We start from the raw sequence: 25,744 nt of genomic DNA on the forward strand, positions 1-25,744 counted from the left end.
AGGAAGCTGTATTGAGTCATGGGATGCTGGCTACAGAGAGGAAAGAATCGAAGAAAGTCCTAACCTCAGTGGAGAAGCCAGGAGGTCAGAGGAGAACCTACTGGGGGTCCCATCATACCATCATGTCCTGTCTGGGATGACAAGCCAAGAGGTGGGTCAGCGAGCCCTTGGAGGCCCCCCGCTCGCTCCTGGGAACCGTTCCAATCATCACAGCTCCTGTCCTGAAGGCCTCCTGGACAGAACACTACCCACAAGCAATGAGGATTTTGCTCGGGCAGAAGTTGGGATTACCAAAATGCCCTCGCGGGCTAAATGAGAGGAGAGGGTTTGGACATAAAGTGAGAGTCCTTGATATTTTGCCTTAAGCTAGCCCTGGGCCTCCCCCTCCCTCCACCCACATGCTTCATTGGTCACCCAAGTCCAGTTAGGGCCACAGCCCTAGATATTTCTGGACTCACTTCACGGTTACTTACTCCAGGGAAATCCTTGTGCAAGGGCATGCAGAGGCGCTCATTATTTGTCAAGGGCAAAAAACTGGCCACAACCTAAACATCCATCAATGGGGGACTGGCTAAATAAACTGGTGTGCCCACATGATGGACTGCTCTGCAGGAATAAAAACGAAAGCGGGCACTCTCACGAACTAACAGGGAAGAAAAATCTAAGACACAGTGTTGAGTGAAAATGGCATTCGCTGATGTCAAGAAATAAAAGGGCAACGCAGTAGGCCAGCACAAGCATAGCACGGAAACATGCAGAAAGGGATATGGAAGGACGTGCACCAAGCCGAGGAAGGGAGAAGCTCTGCAGAAAGACTTTCTCATCCTTCCCAAGGGCAGAGCACCACCTACGGCATAGTTAGGCGCGGGGGGCGGGGGGGGGGGGGGGCGGGGTGCCATCGGAAGGGCTGAGAGCATCTCAGGTCTCTCTTCTGCCCACCCCCTTCTCCTCTGCCTTTCCTGACTCCAGTAAAGCAAAAGCCAAGCCCCCTGCCTCCTCGCTCCTTGGCCTTGACACCTTCAAGGGCTTCCTTATTGCTTCCAGGGTAAAATTTCAACTCCTCAGCAGGCAGAAGCCCTCAGGCACTCTGACCCCACTGGGCTTTCTAGCCTGTCTCCCTGTCACTGCCCCTCATTCGCGAGTGCTCTCTCTCTCTCTCTCAAAATAAATAAACTTAAAAAAAAATTTTTTTTTAATTAAAAAAAAGGGGCACCTGGGTGGCTCAGTCAGTTGAGCGTCCAACTTTGGCTGAGGTCATGATCTCGCGGCTCGTGAGTTCAAGCCCTGCGTCAGGCTCTCTGGTGACAGCTTCGGATTCTGTGTCTCCCTCTTTCCCTGCCTCTCCCTCACTCATGCTCTGTCTCTCTCTCTCTCTCTCTCTCTCTCTCTCCAAAGTAAATAAACATCAAACAATTTTTTTCAAAAAAAATGCCAGCTCTTCCTTCATCTGTCCCCCTTTCCCGTCTCTCCCTGGTGGTCCCCTACCTGGGCCCTAGGGGCTGCCATGCTCTGAAGAGGCCACGAAGGAACGGGCAGAGAGGAAAGGGACGTGTGGAGGACCCAGTGACTCCCTCCTCTCTGTGAACACTCAGCACTATTCTTGTGTCCCATGCCAGCCTTCTGCTCTGGTTCCTCTCACCCTTAGGAGGGTCCCCATGAAGTGACAACTCTCATTTTAGCCGTCTGCACACTCAGTGATGCCACTCGGTTGGCACCTCATGCTCTTGGGTCCCAAGGCAGGCACCATGACTGGGTCTTGGGAAGTGGTAAAGTGGTTCTCAAACCCAGTTCCAGGGGGGACCCTAGGGTTCCCTAGGCTAGTCAGAGACATTTTCGGGCAAACATCAAACCAATTGGTCTTTAGCTGGGAATTGGTCTTTTTCCAATTCCCAGCTAAAATTAAGGGCCGGGGTCTTCCCTGTTTCTGAGTTTTACCCCACAAACGAGCCTTTGATCCTCATCATTTGCTATCACTTGTCTGTTAACGAGAACTTGCAGTTGGTAAAACAAATGACTCAGCAGCAAAAAAACAAACATCCATAGAGGAAAGAGGCTCATCAAGTTTCTTCACATAATTTTATGGATTTTTCCTTCGGACGCAGACACCTGCATCCACAGAATACAGTCATGTTTTCTACTGGTTTCCATGCTCCTGGGTTCCCAAATCACAGCTGGTTCCCAGGTGTTCTGCCCCTGAATAATCTTCAGGACTGAAGGCATGGGCTCATGGAGTGGGCCAGGCACTCTCCTTCCCGTGCTCAGGTTTCCTGGTCCGCAGAGTGACCGACGGTGCCAGCCTCCCAGGCCCGGTGTGTGGGTCAGCGAGAACTAAGTGATGGCAGTCGGGACCATGGGGGAGCGGGCACGCGCTGGGCTGGGGCGCTGGGGACGGATCTCCGCTCTTCTCTGGCCCTGGCTCTGCCTCCAGGAGCTGTGGGGCCCTGGCACATCACAGCACCAGAATCCTCCTGGCCCTTCTGCAGGAGGCAAATTCTGCCCCCGCGTTTTATCAGCACCTGATGACAAGCCTTTCTAAATGAGCAAATCCGTACAACTGTGCTGTGTCTTTGGGACGTGCAGCACAGAGAGCTGCTGGGTGATTAACTTTGTGCAAACTGATTGAATGCGTAGAGAGGGAACCTATTACTTGGGGTCCCAAGGGTCAACCGTGACTAATAACAATGACAATAAAAAATACCGAGAGCCTGACCTTCACTGCACACCGCACACGCGTGAGGCATCGTTCTGGGCACTTAGGTGAATTAACTCCTTTCATGCTCACGACAGCCTGATGAGGTGGGTCACATTTTCGTCCCCGCTTCTTTTCCCCTTTTTAATTGCGGTAACACACACATACCATAAAGTTGACCCTCTTAACTATTTTTTAGTGCATAGTTCAGTAGTGTTAAGTACACTCATTTTTTTTACATGAATAAACAGGTGCTGGCCCAAGGCCACGTAACGGGTAGAAGGTGGAGGGAGGACTTGAACCCAGACTGTCTGCTCCAGGGATGGGCTAAGCCACCTCCTTCTGCTGACTCTTACCCGGGCAAACACTGCTGCTGAGACCAGAAACCCATGCCGGACAAACGGAAAGAACGACGGGCAGGGACACCGGGTGTGCTTCACGGACACCTCAGGGTAGAGAAGTTCAGTGCATCTTGTCTCTTCTCGGTCCCCTTCCACTTTTTCCAGCTGCCCTACAATAAACGCTCGGCTCGTCCTAGGAAGTCTGACAGGACGAGGAACCGGCAGGAGCTGCGTCCTCCAGGGCAGGCACAGGCATGGGCCAACGCGCACACACAGGCGCGCGGCTGTGCCACCGGCTCTGACATATGCCCGCCCATTCCCTGCTGCCAGCGAGGCTGCCCCTCAGGGGCCCACCGGGACCTACGGAAGCCCAAGGGCTGAGTGAAGCCGGGGCTTGGCCTCCTCTCAGAGCATTCCGCCCAGGCTCTCGGCTCTCTTCTCCACGAGCAAACGGAGCGGCGTTCCCTTGGGTGCACGAGGCTCCTGGGCACACAGTCGCTCTGACAGTCGGAGGTGGCCAATGACCCCGAAAAGTGAAGCAACACTCAATTCTTTGGAACTCTTTCCTCCTCCTGCCTCCACCCCCAGAGAGGCTCATCTGGGGCCCGAGGCTGGGTCCGCCCGCTGCGCGGCGTTTCGCAAGAGGGCTCCTCAGACACCAAGTGCTAGTGTGTGCACTGGGAAAGCGTCCAGATCTGGGGGCACGTTCCAGGTGAGGGAGCCTCGTGGGCCCTGACTCAGGAACGTGACTCCTTCGGGGCTGTGTGCTCCCAGCTGCACAATGAGCTCACACTCCCTCTTCGCGGCTTCCCCGGGGGCTCCAACAAGAGGCGTGGAAAGCAGACCCTAGGACTCAGCTCAGGGATGAGTTTTGAGTGGGACCTGATCCCCACACCTCCGACCCAACCACGCAAGGGCTGCTCTCTTAGAGACCTCTGCCAGAGAGCTCTGAAGGGAGCTCAGATCCTGATTTTGCACAGGCAACATTTTTAAGTTTCAATTCTGCTTTTTGCTCTTGATAGACTGGGAACAAATAAATCTATGCCATGATGGGGTCTTTACGTGGCCCCAAGCTCTACCCAGTTTGGAAGTGGTGGTTGCGGGGGGTGGGAGGGGCAGCGTCTTTCCAGATGGCTGCTTTGCAGGTTTATCCCTGATGCGAGGCGGGGCTTGGAGTGTGTGAGTGGTGCGCCTAAGATGGGAATGGGGAATGATCTATCTATGCCAGGGCCGCCCAGCAGGCCCCTCCCTCTCTAATGGGGGTCTGTCTTGCTGACCTCTGGCAATCAGAGATAAGTGGCGGCCATCACCGATGGCCGCCTGGAGACAAGTGGGATTTAGAAGCAGCAGTGCAGGTATGGCTCTCAGCCTGCCCTGTGTGAGCTCCGCAGCCTTGGTCCAAGACTTGGTTTCCCGTATGTAGAACAGGGAAAGCCACACCAGCTCCCAGCATTATCCAGAGCATGGAATTAACGCATACAGAATTAACACGGAATTAACTGTGCCTGGCACAGTTAATTCTTCCGGTCAAACTCTATGCCATGCTCCCAGAAAGAGATGATGTTTTCTGTTCAGAACACCCAGAGCAGGGTGCCTGGGTGGCTCAGGTGGTTAAGTGTCAAACTCTTGACATCGGCTCAGGTCATGATATCCGGTTTGTGGGCTTGAGCCCCCCCGTCGAGCTCTACAACTGGCAGCATGGAGCCTGCTTGGGATTCTGTCTCCCTCTCCCTCTGCCCCTCCCCCACTCACGCTCTCTCTTAAACTTACACACACACACACACACACATACACACACACACACACACACACACACAAGGTGTGAAGGTCAGAATGAAGTTTCTGTAAATCACTGACCCAGTGGCTAGGGTCTCTGGCCAGGGATTGGAAGGCTCGGGAGGGGTTAACAGGGGGTTGAGAAGATTGGAGGAAGGTGCCAGGAGGCTCTCCTTCCTGTGTGACTCCAGAAAGGGCGTTTCTTTTGCCTTGGGGAGCCGGGAGGAGAGAAGTGGCTCCAGTTTTCTAATCGGAAACAAGAAAAATAACAGGCTTAAAAAATCCGTTTCTGGGAAACACTGTCATGAGATGACATTAGCACCTAGTACGTTATCCCAGGAGAGGAGGCAGGACTGAGGTCTATGAATTAAACATTGATTTTTTTTTTTTTTTTTTGGCTGTCAGTTGGAGGCTTCGTGGTCAGCGCGGCTGACTCTGAGCACACTGCGATCTCTGCGTTCTCACTCAGTTACTCAGCTGCCAGAGGCTGGCTCTGGAACTAAGCTGCCTTTCCACGGAACTATTAAATGTTCTGGGTCAGTGACCGATAGGGCCGGTTTGTTTGCCTTTCATAAAGATAACACTCGTGGAAAGCGCCGCACTCCCCCTGTGCTCAGGGATTTAAATGTTTGCCCAGAGACAAATGGCGGCCTGGAACCAGCAGGGACAAGAAGTAGGGACCAGAGAGGAAAGCGGGACGTCCCTGGTGGGATGAAGTCTGACTCTGTGGCTGGCATCCTGAGCCACCACCACCAACTGATGCAGGTGCCAGGGCCGGAAGCAAGACAGCAACGCCCCTGCCACAGTTCACGGTCTGATGGGAGGACAGGACACTGAACAGCTCATCCAGCCCAGCCTCCATCCACCAATCCACGTCCCCGCCCGCATTTGACAGTCACTGGGCACCTGCTCACTAAGCATCGGCAGTGGAGGGCAAGACGAACAGTGCCCCGGAGCCTTCCAAGCGAGCGTGGGGCAAGCGACACAGCCGGGAAGACAAATGGGTCAACTCCAGCGGATGGCAAGGGCTCGGGAGGCCGTGGGAAAGGCATTCTACTCCGACGGAGATACCCCGACGGACGGCAGACAGGTGTTCAACTAAAAACTTCCACGTGCACGCTCGCAGCAGCACTGAACACACTTGCCAGAAGGTGGAACCCAGCCACGTGGCCGTCAACGGCGCGAGAATGGACGAACGAAAAGCAGTCTGTCCACACGGGGGAAGCTCGGACACACGCTACCACGTGGAGGAACCTCCACGCAAATGTGATGCTCAGGGAAAGAGACCAGACACAAAGGGCTACACACCGTACGATGTATACGAACATCCAGAAAAGAGCAGTCCATAGAGCCAGGAAGCAGAGCGGTGGTGGCCAGGGGCTGGGGAAGGGCGAATGGGGAGGGAGGGCCCAGGGGAACGGGCGTTTATTTGCGGGGGGATCAAGGTATTTTGGAACTAGCACAGGTGGTGGTGGCCCAAGACCATGAACGTACTAAGTGCCACTGAATCGCACGCTTTCTTTTATGTTATGTGAATTTCACCTCAATTAAAGAAAACCAGCTGTGCCTGGGGGCGGGGGAGGCCCCTGAGCTGGTATCTGATCAGAGTCCTGAGCGCTGAGAAGGAACCAGCCGTGCTGTGTGTGGAAAGATGCCCCTGTGGTCTAGTTTTGGACACCCTGCCTCCCTTGGCAGATTCTGGCAATCGGCGGTCTCTGAGTGCTGGTGGGACAAGGCCTCGAGGGCACTAACGGTGGAGGGCCGCGCCTCGAAGGCAGACTCTAGATCTGGTCACGCCTGCCCTCCGGGACACACTGTTTGCTGATGACCGCCCCCTGCCCCGGCCAGGCGGGCACCCACGCCTCTGCCCTCGAAGAGCTGGGCTGAGCTGAGCTGAGGTGAACCTGCCGCAGGGGCGAGGGCCAGGAACATGAAACCGGCCAATAAATAGGATTTGTGATTTCTCTCCGAGCCCAGTGGAAAAAAGAGAAATATACCAAAGTGGCTAGTCACCTAAGAGCCCTGATTTATATTCTACTTTAGTATCTCTTCCAAGGAAATGGAGGGTGTATTTTCATTAAATATAATCATTTACAGCTGGTAAGGGGGAGACACACAGCTCTGTGACCATCACCTGGCTGGCAGATAAAATGGGAAGGGTGGCAAGACAGAGTCAGCCCCTCTGGCAGTCACCCAGAACTGTTTTCCCCATTGTGAAGGATCCCCTCTGGGCAGGAGTGGGCATCCCACCCAGGTTTTGCAACCATGTGGCCCACGGCAAGGGACACAGAACAAGACCATTTCCAAAAGGTGGGGGGTGGGGAGACAGCGTTGCACTCATGAGCCCGGAGGCGGCCGTGGCGCCACAGCATCAGAGGCCAACCCAGGCCATGCTTCGGAAGCCCCCCTCCGGCCCCACCCCTTGGCTTCTGAAAACTTTCAAGGTGAGGGCATCGAAACCCGGCTGATGCGCAATGGCTCCAAGTCTATCGAGTGGGTGCATGTGCCCTGCCCGGGGGGAACATCTCGGTCACTTTGGTGACAGAAATTAAGCGGGAGAATGCTTCCGATCTTCCGGGGTCTCGGTTCCCTTGTGTCCCTTGCTTAGTCCAAGCGCCAGAGACCGAACCACCCAAGGTCTATATAAACTATAGCTCTTCGGGATCCTCGATATTTTTTTTTAAGGGTATAAAGGGGACCCGAGGCCCAAACTCTGCAAAGTGCTGACATCAAGGAGCAGCAGGGGCCGGTGTGGCCGGGGGGGGGCGGGGTGTGTGGGGTGTGTGGGGGGGGGTGGGATGAAGGAAGCTGGGTGGCTGCGTCTGAGACGCCAGCTGGGGCCCATTTCACAACCACCACGCAGGACCAGAGTGAGAGATCTGGGTTTTGTTCCAAGTACAACCGGAAGCTACCGGAGGGTTGCAGGAGGGGCATGATGTGATGTGACTTATGTTCTAGAAAGATCCCTCTGGCCGAAGGGCAGTGGTGAGGGTGGAAGCCTGAGAAGCTGAGGCTACTGCTCCACGATCTAGGGAGAGGGCAGCTGGCTGGCACAGGGAGGTGTCTTCTGGAAGCAGAGCAGGCCAGCAGGGGTGGGACGGTGAAGAGGAGGACCAAGGATGATTCCAGATGCTGGGCGGCTGTGGGGCAGGCTGAGACAGCCAGTGGTGGGGAGGGGAAGGGTGGGGAGAGCTCCCCTCCCTCTCTCTGAGTCACGCTGAGGCTTGGGGATCTCACTTGCTGGTCAGGCCATGAGGGCAGGGAAGGCCGAGAGGCCTCTCTACCCAAGGGCCCAGAGCAATTGCCCTCAGGGCCACATCTGTGAGAGTGTCCCCACTCCCCACACCACACCCGAGTGGCACCTCCAGAGGCTGTCAGGGGACAGATACAGGGAAGGGGCGGAGGGCCAGCTTCGGCAGCTACCCTTGACCCTCCACCGTCCCAACTGGCTCTACCTTAAATACCAGACCCTGGGGCCAGTAGCAGGGCAGTGGGTACCGGCCCCCCCTCTCCCTGGACAGGCCCAGGCCACAGGAGACAGGCCCATACCCCCAGCATTGGATGACCTCACTTCTCCCTGGGAGCCCAGGCGGGGTAGGAGCACTTGGTAATAAGTCATTGTAAAGCATTCTGCAAACAAGAGAGATGATTATGCAGATGCTGAAGAATGTGACACTTGGCTCTATTTATTTATTTACACTTGCCTTGTCCAAAAAGGAATGAACGGAAGTAAGGCCCAGGTTTTTCTTTTTAACCTGTTCGTTCCCAAGACGAAACCTGAATGATGCTAAAGAAATTATTTCTTCGTATGATGTTATATGTCAATTAGATCTCAATTTAAAAAATCACAAGCCGGTGCTTATAGAAATGGTATAATAAATTACAACTCTGTGGAAAGAAAGAAAGAAAGAAAGAAAGAAAGAAAGAAAGAAAGAAAGAAAGAAAGAAAAAAAGAAAGAAAGAAAGAAAGAGAGAGAGAAAAAGAGAAAGAAAAAAAGAAAGAAAGAGAAAGAAAGAAAGAAAGAAAGAAAGAAAGAAAGAAAGAAAGAAGGAAGGAAGAAATGATTTCCTACCAAGGCAATCTACATTTAACCTAGACTCATGGCCATTATTTATGTTTACTTAGCAACCAACTCTACAGAACATGACACAGCCTGAACAAGCTTTGACAAAGAACCCTCCAGACCCTGGAAAAGGCAGCAGCATCACGTCGCATTTCGTAGCTGAAAACAAAAGCAGTGTCACCATCAGTCTTAGAGACTAAGACGGGTCTTAAGAATGAAAACGGTCCAGGCAGTGGGTGGCAGCGTGAGCCGGTGCACTGTCCCAGAGCACATGTTGGGACTACCTGTGTCAAGATGAAAAGCCTCCCCTTGGACCCGGCTAAGAATGTGTCCCACAGACAGTCGAGATTTGCACACTTCTACCGAGACCCCCCAAGGATGTCCAATGACACTGGAGGAGCAAAACGATGGAAGTGACCCAAACATCTGTCAATACAAAACGTTATGAGAGATGTTTCTGGTCCAGCCATGTGCTAAAATACCATGCAAGAGTTCATCGTTACTTAGCGTGAAGTGAATCTATGTGCGTTGACGTGGAACACCAAAGTATCCGTGAAAAAAGGCAAGGGGCAGAATCACATAGATGGTATGACTCCGCGTGTAGAAATAGACAAGAAAAACGTGTATGGCATACAAACGAACATTTCGGGAAGGACAGGCAAGAAACTGTTCACAGTGATTACTTCTGGGGGCAAAGCTGACTTATTTCTCATTTTATCACGTCCTGTTTATATCTTAAAATACCACATACTTACAATGTACATATTTCTAAAATGAATTAATGCAATCAAAGAACGAATATAGAATAAATCATGGAGCGGAAGGAAAACAAGGACCCTGACTTGGGACAGGTCCTGATCGCCGCGTTTTAAATCCACAACTGATCTTCCATCGATAGCCGCTTTTGAAAACATTCTGCAACATTTCAGGGCGAGTTCGAAACCCTAACACGCTTGCAGGGGGCCGCCTGGCCAACTTTGGGAAGTTCTGCAATCAAGAGCGAGGCTCTCTTTCGAAGGACTGGGTGCATGTGGACTTATCTTAGACACACTGGAACAGGAAGGGGAGAGGCTGCCAGCCCGTGGGAGGAGCAAGCGGCACTCGAACTTTCTTTTCATGTTTCTCTTTTCTGGGGAGATGAGCTCTGGAGGAAGCGGGAGGGGTGCTCCCAGCCCCCACAGGGAAGGCCCTGGCACAGCCCTCTCTGTGCTCTCCTTTCTTCAGGGGCTGGAACAGGAACCATGCACACGGCCTCGCTCGTCATCCCGCCTGGAGAAGGAGAGGACTCCCCCACGGCCTCATTACTAACAATCTGAGCATTTCCAAGAAACTCCCGAGAAAGCTCTTAGTCTTAATTCTGAGAAGTTCTTCCACATCCCCAGAAAATCTCTGGAAAACCAAACCCAGGCGGCAGAACACCAAACAGAAAGCCAAGATTTATTTCTAGGGCTTGTGTTGCATCTTGAGCTATCCTTTGACGAATTCTAAGAAATGGGTACTTCCAGCCGCCCGGATTCCGACACGGGAAGGGAAGCTTGCTCACACAGACTCAACAGACAAGGTCCCGGAACCCTGGGGCGGGGGCGCGAGGCGGTGCAGGGTCGGGGCGGCTTACCTGGCACCTTGTCCACGGACGCGAACACGGAGCGCTGCACGGTGGGGTCACTGCTGCCCCGGCGGCACTGGTCGTAGAAGCGGAAAGGCAGGTGCTGGGAGGAAGAGGAGCCGAGTCTAAACCCCAGGACGTCGGTCGTCGGCTGGATCGGGAGGTCCAGGAGGGCTATGTTCAAACAACACCGTGGTTCATGCTCGTCACATGGGCCGGGGGTGTAGATGCTGGGGCCGCAGCCGGAGCATCCGCGGCCCCTGCCGGGCACATCGCGTGGACGGCGTCAAGCAGGCGGCCGGCAGCCTCGAGCTGGGGAGACCGGCGCGACACCGAGGACCTGCCTGAGCTCAGGACACAGCCAGTGCCTCGCGAGGGATTCAGAAATGGACGCTGGCCAGTCTCCACCTCGGACCCTTGGCTTCCACAGGCAAAAGACCCTCAGCGAGGCTTTGCTGCGGGTACGACTTTAGACCCCAAAGCAAACGGGGCCAATTCTGCCCTGAAAGTTCCGACATGTACACGCGCACGGGGAGGCGCGTGTGAGGGAGAACATATCCACGCGTGCGCCTGTGTATTTATGAGTTTGTGCTTATCTGTCACGGTTGCTATCTTCCCTCCCAGAAACAAATCTCATGATAGAGCAATTTGGAGGGGCTTCTTAAAATCAATTGAAGGCATACCCGAGGCGTTCATTCTAACAGCCACTTTACGGCATAATTCTCAATTTTCAGATGAAATATTTAGCCTTCGTGCCAGCGCTGAGAAATTGCTTTACATTAAAAAAAAAAAAAAAAAAAACAACCCTCTAAAAATAAATCTTAAGAGGAAGGACGGAATGATTTAAGTCACTTTGCACATTACAAAATGCTTCTGTAATGATTTCATAGGCCAAGTTTCAGCTAAGCGAGAAAACAAGGGACGCATGGGACACAGTCCTGTGCAAATCAACGGGGCACGCACGATAAGTAACGCAAGCCAGAGCGTCCAGAAACCCGGCCCGCCAAGGGTTTAATTTTAGGTAATCCCTTTAGAAAGCACCCCTCCTCCTCCCTCACTGGGCTGGAACTGCTCCCAGCAGCCACACCAGGATGACCACTGGTGCTCAAACTGAAAGGCGCTGGTGTCTGGAGAACGGCTATTTATAATTTGGGGAGTTGATAGAATGCCTGCTCCCCCGGGGGAACGCCGTGCCATCGGCCCTGGTGAACGGAATGCCCTCGGTACAGAGCCTTTATTTCTAAGAAAGCTCGGGCCTTCCTGCCCAGGGTGGCGCAAGGCCTCATCACACGTTCACCACAGTCCCTGTGAAACGGACGACTTCCAAATTTGGTGCTGGGTCATTGTGGCCCCCTCACCGAGCAGGGCTGCCTCTCAGGAGAGCTGGAGGGAGGGGGCGAGGGATGGGCTTTCAGGAGGAAGTTCCGTGCTGGGCTTCTGTCAACCAGCTGCGCGTGTGACTTTGGGCAAGTCACAGAGCCTCAGTTTACTCTTCTGTAAAATGCACAGGACAGACCCTCCTGATCTTATTAAGGGTTAAGGATCCAGAGTAGCAGAGGAATGTCCAAGCCTTTTGTACACCTAAGCTAGAAGATTCCCGTGTGTGGGAAGTGAACAGCTGTGCCAAACCGACGCCTGTCTGTTCAGGGCCTCTTGCTCGGTTGGGGAGGGTTCTCCTCCCCTCCACGTGGGCCTAGAAACTCTCTAGAAATCACACACCTGGGGAAGGGGAGAGTCTGAGCAGATCCTCCGTTCTGTCACCACAACACGAGTAACTCCTCTAAGCCACACGTGTCCTCCCCTAGCGGTCAGCGTGCGAGCCCGAGGGCCCTGGGGACATCCGCCAGGGCCGGCCACTCACCGGCTATTCTCTGCATCTTCATGCGCCTCGCCTGGATGCGGCCCTTGGCCAGGCGCTGCTTGGCGATGATGCAGCGGATGTGGTCCGAGAAGACGAAGGTGGCCTGGAGGATGGGGAAGGGCTTGGAGTGGGGGCTGGACGCAGGCTTGTGGATGGTGATGTTCAGGGCGCGGCTGTCGTCCTCCACGCCGGTCACCTGCATGTCCTGTGGGGGAAGTGGCAAAAGCAAGGGTGTTCGTTACGTTCGGGAGGAGGGTGGCGGCTCAGAAGCCGTGGGATCCGTGTCTCATCAAGAAAGCGGTTCCCTGGGGCGCCTGGGTGGCGCAGTCGGTTAAGCGTCCGACTTCAGCCAGGTCACGATCTCGTGGTCCGGGAGTTCGAGCCCCGCGTCGGGCTCTGGGCTGATGGCTCAGAGCCTGGAGCCTGTTTCCGATTCTGTGTCTCCCTCTCTCTCTGCCCCTCCCCCGTTCATGCTGTGTCTCTCTCTGTCCCAAAAATAAATAAACGTTGAAAAAAAAAAATTAAAAAAAAAAAAAAAAGAAAGAAAGCGGTTCCCTGGCACTGACTTGGTCAGAAGAGCACATGACTCTTGGTCTTGGGGTCATGAGTTCAAGCCCTACGGTGGGTATAGAGATTACTTAAATAAATAAATGGAGAGGTTTTTCTTTTTAATATTTATTTTTGAGAGAGAGAGAGAGAGAGAGAGAGAGAGCACGACTGGGGGAGGAAGGGAGGGAGAGAGAGACACAGACACGCACACACACACACGCAGAATCCAAAGCAGGCTCCAGGCTCTGAGCTGTCAGCAGACAGCCCAAAGCGGGGCTCGAACTCACAAACTGTGAGATCATGACCTGAGCCGAAGTTGGATGCTTAACCGACTGAGCCACCCAGGCGCCCCAATAAACAGAGCTTTTAAAAAAGAAAGAAAGAAAGAATAAAAAAGAAAAGAATATAAAAGGAGTTTCCCCAAATTCCCCCAACTCTGCTTTTGCCCGAAAAGAGCAGCCCCCCAAACCAGACCAGGCCTCACGAACAGGACATGGTAGGCAACGCAGGTGCTCACGGGGAGCCCGCGCTGGCTGGGACCCCGCCCCCGAGGACGTGGGCTTGCTAGGGAATAAATGGGTGCACTGGCCTCTCCAAGGGACCTCAAATAGCCGGAATGTGGCAGTCCTTCCTCACTTCTGAGAATACTGGAGACAACAACCCAAAATGCCTGTCGCCATTGGCCATGGTCTGAGATACGTGCACTCATCTACTGACCAGCTTCTTTCTGGCTTCTTTTCAGAAGGGGGGGGGGATCCCTGACACCCACACGCACGTCTCTGGAGAATTTCTGGTCCCTAACAGAGAATGCTAATCCAAGAAGGGACAGGGAGGGCCGCTCAGCAGGCAGTGAAGGAAGCTGCATTTGAAGGGTGTAGAAGAAACTCGCCCATAGCAAGCGTGATAAGGATGAATCCCATCTAAAACCTCAGAAAGGATTTTCTGTATAAAGAATCTGCATCGCACAAGAGTTTGAGGTGATGCAAGATAAAGGCACGAGGTGGGACAGACGTGGAAGTCAGATGTGCTGGAGGAGGTGGGGAACATGAGCTAAAAAGGCTCACGAAGTATGACGGTCGCTGTTTGTGGGCATTAAATCGGGCACAGGGTCCTTGGCAATAGTACCTGCCTCAAAATGTGGCAGCAGATTAGATGGGGTGTTCCACATTTAAGGCGGAGAACCTGGCACACAGGAGTGGCCTGACAAGTAAGTGGCAGCTACTGGAAGGCGACCAAAAGGAAAGGTTGATGTGGCTTTCGTCGTCTGACGGAGGACACGTATTAATCCTTTGAGGGAGAAAAACACTTTCCTGACACTCAATTCTAAAGGAAATTGATCATAAGTCTAGATACATAAGACGTACTAAGTCACGTAACGGACAACCTCTTACAGGATAGTCTTTTTTTTTTAATGGAAGATTCTTCGTCGAGTTTCTCGCATCCCCCTCTGTAAAAGACATTTTTTAAAGGGAGAGATCTTCAAAAAGAGGAGGTTGGGGAAAAGGTTGCAACAGCATCCTCGAACACGTGGGCGACTCCCTCAGAGAGTGGGATGCTGACAGTGGGTCACACTGTGCAGAGGGGGGATGCAGGTCAGCCCGGGCGAGACCTTGCCGGCGACCATGCACTGCCCAGCAAGGGAACGGCCTGCCTCAGAGCAGGGCACGTCTTGGGCCTGGAAGGTTCTGCTGCATATCCGGGGATGGGGTGGGGTGGGGGTGGGGGTGTGTGTGTGACAGGGGGTGGGGACTGGAAGGCTGTTTTCAACACTGCTGGTTCTTCCTTTCATTCAGTTATGGAGCTGACATTAGTCACCCGCCAATAAGAAAACCCACAAACCATACGAAAACCCACGTCCCAACTTGTGTTTGGCGACTTAGAGCCCAGGCCTCCTAGAAAAGAGGTGAGGACGAGGCCACGCTCCTAAACTGTCAGTGGCAGCAATCGCTTTAGAGAGGAATCTGGCAGCGTCTACGAACGCTGAAAATGGGCACGCCCCAGCTTCTTGGAGTCCGCCTAGGGAAGCCCTCGCTCAAGTGCACGTGGAAGTAAGGACGGTTCTCTTCGAGGCAGCATTGTCTGTAAAGGTAACGATCTGGCGACAGCCACGGGGCACTGGCTAACTGTGCCTCAGCTCGGTCACACAGCAGTGAAAAGAACATCAGAGAGTCTGCACATAATACGCGGTCAGCTCTAAGACATATATCGACTGGGGGCGGGGGGAGTTTAGAATACGCTCAGCATGACACTATTAAACACACACACACACACTCTCAAGTACGTGCACACCATGTTTATAAACAGCATGTGCGGTTATATTTATATGTGCGTTTATTTATATGTGCAGCAGCTCTGGAAGGCCCATACTGATAATGCAGGAGAAAGTTTAAGAATTGAGGGTTTGGGTCAAAGCACACTTGACCCTTATCTATGCAGTATTTTCACATTTTTTTTTCCAATAACAATCTGTTCATGTAGTCCTTGTGTCATCAGAAATTAACCGTAGAGACAGACGATTCGTGTGTGTGTGTGTGTGTGTGTGTGTGTGCGCGCGCGCACACACAGCCAGCCAAGAAGAGCTCCCAGGCTTCCTGGCCATCATACCTGCAGCAGGCCTGCGAACTTGACCACTCCCCAGCCAAGCCTGGACACATCAGGTTCCACTAAGCTCATCTGGTAAATATCGACAGCCAGGAATCGCTGGACCATCCCGCCATCCTTGGTGATCACGGTGCATGCGATCAGGTCACTGTTGTCTGCGAACAGGGAGAGGGAGAACAAAATGAGGGGCAGTCCAGCGGCCCAGTCTGACGGAGACGGGCGCTCAGACTGACTCGCTGGGCGGCAGCGTTTGGCGGGCAGAGTCCAGATCTGGAGGCACACACACACCTGAGACTGAGGCCCTCCCCTGAGTCTCGCGGGGCGACCTGGGATGATGCCCACCCCTCTCAAAGTGACGGCTGAGTAAGGTACGTAAGGCATTATTAGTACAATGTTTAGCACGCAGCAGGCACTCAAACTGTAGCTAAGAAAACTCAACTGAGAATCCTGGTAACGCTTCAGTGCTTCCTTGCAGACAGATGATGGGTGGCAAGCTGTGACAGTGTTTGCCTGAATTAAGGGAAGGCGCAGGAAAATAAGAGTGCCCTGCTTGGTTCTAGAACCGTCATACTTCCAATCTGGTGTCTGGTAACTGAGAGCTGACCTTTGTACTAGATGCTGTGTGATTCTGGGCAAGGCACTTGGCCCCTCTGAACCACAGTTTTCCATCTGTATGATGGGAATAATCTCCCTTATTCTGAGATGCTTGGTGCTTCATGTGTGTGTATATATACATATATATATATATATATATATATATATATATATATTTTTTTTTTTTTTTTTTTTTTTTTTTTTTTGAGAGAGAGAGCACAAGCAGCAGAGGGGCAGAGAGAGAGACAGAGGGACAGAGAGTGAGCGAGACAGGATCTTAAGCAGGCTCCAGGCTCAGCACAGACCCCAACAGGGGGCTAGACTCCACGACCCTGGAATCATGACTAGGGCTGAAATCAAGAGCCGGACACTCAACCGACGGAGCCGCCCAGGCTCCCCAAGATGTTCTGTGCTTTAAAGGAGAACCGCATTTAACACAGAATCCTTACCGTGTGCTGGGCCCCTTCTCTTGCTTGGAAATTATCCTCAAATTCGAGGTGTAACTTAGTGCCTGTCCTTGATGGCTTTGACATCAACAGAGTAAGACAGGACCGTTAACTGTACCATATGCTTTGAATTGCCTCCAATGGAATCCTCTGCCATTTTTTTTTTTTAAATAGCCAAAACAGGAAACAACCTAAATGTCCCCAAACAGGGGAAAAATTTGAGTATGATTTTTTTTCCCATCACATGCAAAATTATCTACCCATTTAAAAATTATGTTTAACCAAACTGTGAACAATAGTTGCCCATGGAAAGGGAAGTGAGAATGGTCGGCGGGGGGTGGGGGGCGGGGGGAGTGCATATGTGGGGTGGGGGCATCGATGGCAGAACTTAAATTTTTGTACTATACAGCACTGTATTCCTTGAAATTATTTTAAATAGCTATTTTTTGAGACAGAACATGGGAGGAGGGGAAGGGCAGAAAGAGAGGGGGAGAGAGAGAATCCTAAGCAGTCTTCTTGCTCAGCGCAGAGCCTGACTCGGGGCTTAAACCCACGAACCGTGAGATCACGACCTGAGCCGAAACCAAGAGTCGGACGCTCAACCGACTGAGTCACCCAGGCGCCCCTCCTTGAAACTATTTTAAAACGAGAAATTACTCAAGATGTACTCTTCAAGTACATATTAAAAACCCAAGTATAAAATCCTATTTACAAAGAATTGCAACGACATTGGAAAAGCCACTGGAATTGGAAATGGAAGAGGATAAGAACTGCATTATTCTGATTTTGATGTTGTTGTTTTTTAAAGAAGCATCCCTACAAAGAAGACACAAATGCAGAAAATAAAACGGAAACATTAGGAGACGTTTCTGATGACAAGAATGGTAGATGGGGTTTTTTTTTTTTTCCCTTGGAAGCAGCTTTACGGAGTTATAATTTATATACTGTAAAATGCACCCATTTTAAGTGTACAGCTGGAGTTTTAGCAAATTTACAGCTGTGAGTTACTACATTCCAGCTGTGTGATACCTGAAGCGCCCCAGTGGGTTCAATCAAGAGCACTGTAACCACATATCTGGCTTACGTCATTGGAGGCGGGTGGGTGGGGGAGGGGAGGGAAGGTTACGCAGACAGTAGAACTCTTGGCCCCAGACACACGTGATGACAAACCTGGGCTCAGGTATTCCCCAAGGACTTCCCCCCCCCCCCCATTTTTACTTTCCATTAAGATCTAGGAAGGATAGGGAAACTCTCAGCACCACCTTCCTATATACAGTCCCGTTTAACCCTCTGAAAGCTAATCCGTTTGGGATTGCGGCTTCACGGGGATGGCTTCCTCTGGGCTTTTAAGGGCTTCAAGTCTCTGTGCATTCTCCCAGGGGTAGGCCCACCTAGGACGGCCAGCAGCCCCACGGCAAACACCAACACCTGGTGGGATTAACCCTCGACTTTCTTCATATTCTGTGGCAAGGATCTTGCCCCTTTCCCAACAACCCAGCCAAGCACCTTAGAAGATTTCCAAAAATTATTTCATCCACAATGTCTAATGTCCCTACTGGCCCTCTGTATTCAGAAGTGGAAGCCAGCATGCCCATTGTTTCCAGCATGTTCTTTGCAGTATGTAGCGTTTATTTTCTTCACTCGGGACTTAAAGCGTTTTCCTCAACGACAAGGTTTTACTTTTCTACGTAGAAAACAAAATGGTGAGGGATGCTTTTTCTTTCCCTTTCCCCTTTCTCCCATCCCCTGCTCCCCCAACAAGCAGGAAGGTGGAATCCTAGGATTTCTTCTCTCTTCACATCCACGGAGGACGTGCCCCTCGCGGCGTGACCGGGGAAGACAGACACAGCTGTGGTGGCAATGGGCAATGTCAACGGGGTTTTGTCTGAAACAGTGGGGTTTGGGGGCAGGCACCACCCTCATAAAGCCTGGGGTCCTTGAGAGCTTCGGGGGCCAAAAAGGGACCCACTATCTCTGCCCCCAAGAACAAAAAAGGAAGGACAAAACCCCAAAGCGGAAGAACGTTCAGAAATGCAATTGAGACATCAACCTCCCGTCCCTCTCCCCGTGAGGCATTTCATAAGAAAAGTAAAAGGCAACCGTCCCCGGGGAGCCAGGACCTCCAGAGTGGGGGAGCCTCTGGCTTTTCAGAAGCTTTGGGGGCAGCTAAGGAAAAACAAAGTGGGGTCCTCAGGGAGACCAGGCAATGCTGTGGGGGCTCGTCTGTGGGCCTCCTGGTGTCATCTTGGGGAACTCCTCCCCCCCACCCACAGCCCTCTGCTGCTCCCACACTGGCTATGGGTATTCTCATCTAAAGCCCTGGGGACAGGGGCTGTCTGCTCATCTCTGGATGTCTTGGGGGGAGGGGGGCCCAGGGGAGGGGCTGCTGAACGGAACCCAGTCCCACCCACGGTCTAGTCCGAGGGCTGCTGCCTTCACGCAGGCACCTTGGATTTTGCTCCACTGCAGAGGGGCCATCAGGGCGGAGGTACTGGGAGGGATGTGGGGACATGGGGAGGACTGTCAGGGTGTGGTGACCCCATGAGCCTCCCTGCCTGACCCCCCAGGAAGCCTGTGGCCCGGGCAGCACTGGCACTGCCCGGATCTTGCTGCCCACGTGAACCGCCTGGGTCCCGCCCCTACCAACGCCACTTTTTCAAAAGGGGTGGAGCCTAGGGTTCTAGTTCAAAATTTTACAGGGGAGCCTGGGTGGCTCAGCTGCTTAAACATCCGACTTCGGCTCAGGTCATGATCTTCCCATTCTTGAGTTTGGGGCCGGCACCAAGCTCTGTGCTGACAGCTCAGAGCCTGGAGCCTGCCTCGGATCCTCTGTCTCCCTCCCTCTCTGCCCCTCCCCCACTCACTCGCTCTCTTTCGCAAAAAAATAAAAATAAAATATAAAATGATAATAAAATAAAATAAATAAATACATAAAAATAAAAATTTACAGGAAATCGCCAGAAGACAACATAGGGGAATCCTCATGTGATCTTGGGGGCAGGGCAGGGTTTTCTTAAAAAAGAAGTATGAGGGGCACCTAGGTGGCTCAGTCGGTTAAGCATCCGACTTCAGCTCAGGTCATGATCTCTCGGTTTATGAGTTCAAGCCCTGCACTGGTCTCAGTGCTGACAGCTCAGAGCCTGGAGCCTGCTTCCAATTCTTTGTCTCCCTCTCTCTCCGCCCCTCCCCTGCTTGCACTTTGTCTCTCTCTCAAAAATAACCATTAAAAAATAAATAAATAAAAAAGAAGAGTCAACACATACAAAAAATAAATGAATACAAGATCGGCAAACTGATTACAGCAACGTTAACACTTAACTCCCATATAACAAGTGACTTTACAGGCCGGGCAAAACAGTTGCAAAATACCTCTAAGGGACAAATGACCTTGCAGTAAATGGTGAAGGAGTCCCAGGGGCCATTCAGAGACAGGAGAATGGGGGCAGCCAGTAAACACACAACAAGGTGCTCGACCTCACGACAACACAGGGAAAAATTTTTAAACAAGTCACCACCTTCTACCCATCCACGGGGAGGTGACAAGTGGCGAGGACACAGAAAAACTGACAAAAGATTTCCCAAGAGCTCTAGGAGAACAAATTAACATAGACATTTTGAAAGGGCAAATTAGCATTCTTTATTTAAAGTGAAACTTTCACACCGCATGACCTGGCAACTGGTACGTTCCCAAGAAAAACACACACGAGGGCCAAGAGGCATGAACAAGTATGGTGATGGCAGGATTTGGGTCTAGAGTGACCCAGATGTCCTACAACAAGGGAGAGCCTAAAACAAACAAACAAACAAAAAACAAAAAAAAAACCCCAAACAAACCAAAAAAACACAAAAAACGGGCACGTTCATTCAGCGCAAAAACATGGCAACAACAAGGAACGACTCAGATTCCCGGCAATTTCAACACGGTCAAGTCTCAAGAACATACTGTTGACTGGAAAAAGCAAGCTGCAGCCTGACACGCGCAGTGTTAACGCAACTCGTGTAAAATTAAACCTCGCCAAACCGTGCCGCGTATGTTCTATGGGTTCCAGCATGTGGGTGGTAAAAGAGAGAGTGTTAGGAAAATGTCTGGCAGGGTGCACAGTGATTGCCTTTTTGGAGAGGATGAGGTGGGATTAAGGGTGAGGGGGTCAAGGTCATTTTATGCTGTCTGTGGTAGCAAAGAGGAAAGTGAATCTCTTTCCACGTCCCTCCACAAGGGGCCTCGGGCCCTTCTGGGGTCCAGCAAGGGTTGGGAAGCAGCACCAGGCTGAGCTGTTGGCCCGGTGGCTCTGCCTGATCTGGAAGGCGGTGACAATCATCACGAACGGAGCGACGGCAAGAAGCTGGGGTCTCTCCCACGGCCCCTCTGGGTACACAGGCATGCACATTTCCAAACCGACCGGAAGACGTGTGTGAGCCCGAGAAATCCGGTCAGGCATCGTCCTAGGCGGCCAGACGGAGAAGCACAAGGCTAGCCAGTGCCCCCAGCATGCTCAGGACCACAGAACACGGCGGAGACCAAGTCTGCAACTGGGAAGAGACAGCACCCTACAGACACAGGGAGGATAGAGGTCTCCATCGCAGCCCAGGGCCCCGGAGGTGTGGCTTGCCTCCTGGTGGGGCCTCGCTCCAGGGAGACCGGACCGTCCCCCCTACTCCTGGTCACTCACTGCTTCTGTTCCCTTTCTTTGCCATTTTATTTGAAGATATTTAGAGGGTCCTTCTCTTTGCATAACACATTCCTGTGCTCCCACTGAAAAAGCTGTGACCTTCTTGACAGTGGATCATTAAGTCTCCCCTGTCCACCCCCCGCCAGAGGCAACCACCATCCCGGTTTATGGGCATCCACCCCCAGTGTGTTTCCAAGTGTGGCGACGCTCTCCCCGCCTTGTCTGTCACTCACAAAGGGGAGGGAGCACGGCACGTGCTCGGCCTCACGCTCCTGCCACGTACCCATGAGTTTCCGGGACACATTCGCACACAGGCCCGCCTCACTCCTGGTCACAGCCACGCTCTCTAATGACTCTCTGACCGAACAGCTCCCCAGCTGATGGTCATTCAGGTTGTTTATAAGCTTTGCGGCAACAGAGGAAGGAACCTCCTTGTCCGTATGTGCACGTGAGAGTAAATCCATGGCAGCAAAGGAGGGCCTATGCTTCCTTCTCTTGAAGGCACTCAAGTTTCACTAAAATAAATTTATTTAAAAAGGAAACATCATATCATTACCATGAGCAAAAAACCAGATTTATGATAAATAAGTTGACTGTGAAACAGATTAACGAGACCCTTTTATTAAACTGTAGCCGAAAGCCTGCTCTTTGGATACAGACACCCAAGAGTTCTACAAGTTCAAAGACAAACTAGAGCCAATCTGAGACCTCCCTGATATAATCGAAGGAACCAGAGGGGCAGTGAAATGGGTTTTCTTATGGACTGTTCCTTTTTTTTTTTTTTTTTAAGTTTATTTATTTCTCTGAGAGAAAGAGCACATGCATGAGTAGGGGAGGGGCAGAGAGGGAGAGGGAGAGGGAGAGGGAGAGGGAGAGGGAGAGAGAGAGAGAGAGAGAGAGAGAGAGAGAGAGAATCCCAAGCAGGCTCCGTGCTGTCAGCTCAGAGCCTGATGCACGGGGCTTGAGCCCATGAACCATAGGATCCTGACCTCAGCCGAGATCAAGAGTTAGATGCTTAACTGACTGAGCCCCCAGGGGCTCCCTTATGGACCATTCTTTCCAGCACCAACCCCACCTTACACACTCTTCTTAGAGTGAGGCCTTGGCCCTCTTCCCACCAAGTGCTGGGGTCTATGTCCTTTCTCCTGGAACCTGGGTGGGCCTCTGCGACCTCCTGGACCAAAAGACAACAGTCGACGTGATCCCACGTGGTTTCCACGGCAAGGTCTCCAAACGCTCTTGGAACCAACCTATCCACCATGCTCTGTGGAAGCCCAAGCAGCCACACGGACACCCGCAGACACGGAGCAAGACCCGGGGCCCAACTTGCCAGCCCCCGGCTGATGCCACGTGGAGCGGAGTAGTGCTGCTGAGCCCCGCTGGGCAAATTATAGACCTGTGAGCAACATGAGTGACCCTAACCGTTGGAGGTGACCCAAGCCGTTCACTTCTAGGGTGGGCTGTTACTCAGCGGCGAAGAACTGCACGAGCGGTCACTGTGACGGACTGTAATCTCATGCGGAATCCAGGCACTCCCGAGACGCTGACTTCCTCCGGCGCCACCAAGAGACCGCACACCGTGTCCTGGAAGACTAATCTGGAGAAACAGCTCGGGGCTGGCCAAGCGGGACGCGGGAAAGGTTCTGCAGGGTTTAGCGGCATGGACGGAAAGCAAGGCAGACATGTTCCTGCAGAAGGCGTCGCGGGAGAGGAGGAGAAACGGAACACGTGTGAAGGAGCCACCTCGCCACGAAGCGCAGGATCGGTACAAGCATCTTGGGCTTGGGGCCGTGGCACCCGGCCTCAAATTCAAGCTCTGCCACTAACAACTATGTGACGCTCAAGCCACTTCCTTCTGTGGGTCCCAGGTTCCTCCCTTAGGAAATCGAGACCTAACCCTTGCAGGGCCGTCGAGGGGATGGGGGAGAGGCCCGGGGCCACTCCGCTCGCAGGGCCCGGCGCGCGTCACGGACACCAGCTGGGCGGCCTTCACCAGCCACGGCTGCTGCCTGGCGGCACCCTAGCTCTCGGGAGCCACGATTCTCTAGTCAGAGACCTCCGGCCCGGGGCAAAGACACGCCTTCCGAATGGAGGCTCTAGACTAAGCGAGGCTGGAGGGACAAAATGATTCATGGTCTTGGGTTGTTTCTCAGAACTGCTACGGGCTCACGGGTAGGTGAGGGACAAGGGCCCCTGGCCTCTCTGAGGGCCTCCCCCCACAATCCGTGGTTGTCCCTCTAACCTGTCACTCCCCACTGCATCTACCCAACTCACCCCCGACCATGCCCCATTGCCTGCCAATATCCCATCTACCCCTTCCCTCCTGGTTGAGGCCCGCTTCCTGTCTAGACGTAAGAAGGCCCTAAGAAGGCAGGGCCCTGGCCAGTCTCTTCACTGCTGTGTACCCCCAGGAAGGTTCTGGGCAGTGGGAGGCACTGAAGAAGTCTTTGTCAATGAGATGGAGGGATGCCAGTGTCTTTTGGTCCTCCGGTTTGGAGGCAAAGGACTTCCCGACCAGCTGTCATTTCAGTTTCTGGGCTGAGGCCTTCCTCCACGGCTCCCCCTGACAGGCCGTGGCTCATTACTGAGCAGTCAATGGGGCTGATTGACTTTTGCTGTATTTAAATAATCCCTTCATGATAAAATATGGAAGCCAATACCGTAATTTAATTCTTGGCGTTGGTGGCTCCAAATGCATTTAGAAGCGCAGTCTTGATCCTTACGGTGGGATTTCTAGGCCGGCTGAATCCCAGCGCTTTGAAATCTGACACTCTGGGCTTTAGGGTCCATTCTTGGAACGCCACCGCAGCTGGAGTTTAGATTAGCAACTCCGTATCACTACCAAGCCTCTCAGGCTCCTGCTGTTAACCAGAGGTCAGGACGGGTCCCGGGATTCCTTGAGGAAGGCAGGCCACCCTGGGATTCCTAGACACCGGGCCCATCGCGAGACTTCACAGCTGATAGGAGACCAGGATTTCTTGGTGCACAGAAAGCCACATGACTGCTTTCTCAAGGAACGCGGGGTCCAAGAGTGGCCTGGCTCTCTATTCTAGGATCTGTAGGCGTGCCTGGGATTAGAGAGGCTAAGATTAGTTAAAATGGGATCACGGACCCTCCCCAGAGTCAATGGCTCTGTCCAGTGGGGATTTGGTCCTCTACAATCACATACGGAAAGACTGTCAGGGCTGGGGTTGAGGGTAGGGGACCCCCATCGACGGCTGCGGGCCCCACGACAACGTGTATGGAGGGCTCCTGTATAGATGCCGGGCACTGAGTTCCCACTTGACATGCTCCCCAGGATCCTGTAAGGTGGGTTCACCACAGAGGACACAAACGCAGGACATCAAGTAACCTCCCAAGGACACATGACTGATAATGACACGTGCAATAGGAAGCCGGAGTGAACATGGGACCTTCCCACCATCCGGAACAAGCTGATTGTAACCCGGATCCCAGTCCTGTGGATGCGGCCAGAGAGAGGACCGACCCTCGTTTCCCTCAGAAAGGGGGTATCCCCAACCTGGGCTAGCTCCTGAGGATGCAGGACGCTGGCTGGCTCTGGCGGGGGGACAGTCAGATGGCCCGGGCTCTCGACAGGCAGGCCCCAGGGGTTCTGGTCTCCCGGTGGCTGACATCGCGGAGCCACCCACGTGCTCCTGGACCGTTCTCGCGAAGTTTCCCCTTCACCGGGCACTTGGTGGCCCCCTCAAGTGGCAGACCTGGGCCCTTCTCTAGGGGAAGGACAAAAACCGCTTCTCTTTCACCCTGGAGGCTCCCCCTTCCTGCCACGGAAGGTAGACTCACGCTGGGCACTCAGGCCGCCCCTCAGGCTCCATTCAGGAGCAGGGATACGGTAGGAGCAAGACAAGCCGAGCCCGGGGGCTCACGGGGTCTCCACACTCGCACACAGATGGCAACCCTCTGGAGCTGTCCGATGCTCTGAAAACTGGCCTGTGTGAGACACAGAAGGTGCTCTATGGCAGTGAATAAAGCTTTGACAGGGGCTCCAGGGAAAGCCAGCCTGGCACGGCTCCCCGATGACAGAACGCAGCTGAGGGGAGAGGCCTTAACTGACCAGTAATGCATGGCTGGGAAGCGACTGATGACTCACCGGGCTCGGGCTGGCTCTCCGGGGGGCCTGGGGGAAGAGTTAGACGCAGGCCCCCCGGGGCGGTCCGTCAGAAGCCCGGCGGGGAAGGGCGGTCCATCTCCCAGTATCACCACTCCGTCAACATGCACTACCAAAATGAAAATGACAGCCGCGCCGGGGCGTAAGAGATCACACACGCAAGTCACGAGGGCTCTGAAAAGGGTGCCTCGTGCTGGGGGCAGACAGGCACCGGGCCCTGGTAAATTCTACAGACCCGCCCTAGGAGAATGGTCTTGCATGAGCAGCCCCAGACCTTCCTGAGCTTGATTAATGCCAGGGGGAGACTCCAGGCAAGACCCGGGACATTCTGAAGTCAAAACAAGAATGAGAGTCAACTGTTTCCGCGTAGGGTGCGAACATGCACACTCAATTAGCTTGGCTGCTTCTCCTGACAGTC

General features: G+C 53.1%; 1 protein-coding gene across 16 annotated transcripts in view; it reads right to left on the reverse strand.

The window, feature by feature from the left end:
• The window catches only part of CLEC16A (C-type lectin domain containing 16A), a 203,662-nt gene that overhangs the window by 38,857 nt on the left and 139,061 nt on the right, over positions 1 to 25,744 (reverse strand). For 14 of the 16 annotated variants that reach the window (XM_045461252.1, XM_045461260.1, XM_045461254.1 and 11 more), the window contains 3 exons: positions 15,491 to 15,642; positions 12,338 to 12,542; positions 10,486 to 10,650 (listed from right to left, as the gene is read on the reverse strand). In XM_045461252.1, coding sequence (XP_045317208.1) covers positions 10,486 to 10,650; positions 12,338 to 12,542; positions 15,491 to 15,642 — 522 coding nt within the window. The remainder of the gene's footprint in view (positions 1 to 10,485; positions 10,651 to 12,337; positions 12,543 to 15,490; positions 15,643 to 25,744) is intronic. The other 2 variants (XM_045461265.1, XM_045461264.1) reach the window with 1 other exon arrangement.

The sequence above is a fragment of the Leopardus geoffroyi genome, chromosome E3 (assembly GCF_018350155.1).
Source record: "Leopardus geoffroyi isolate Oge1 chromosome E3, O.geoffroyi_Oge1_pat1.0, whole genome shotgun sequence".
Classification (NCBI taxonomy): domain Eukaryota; kingdom Metazoa; phylum Chordata; class Mammalia; order Carnivora; family Felidae; genus Leopardus; species Leopardus geoffroyi.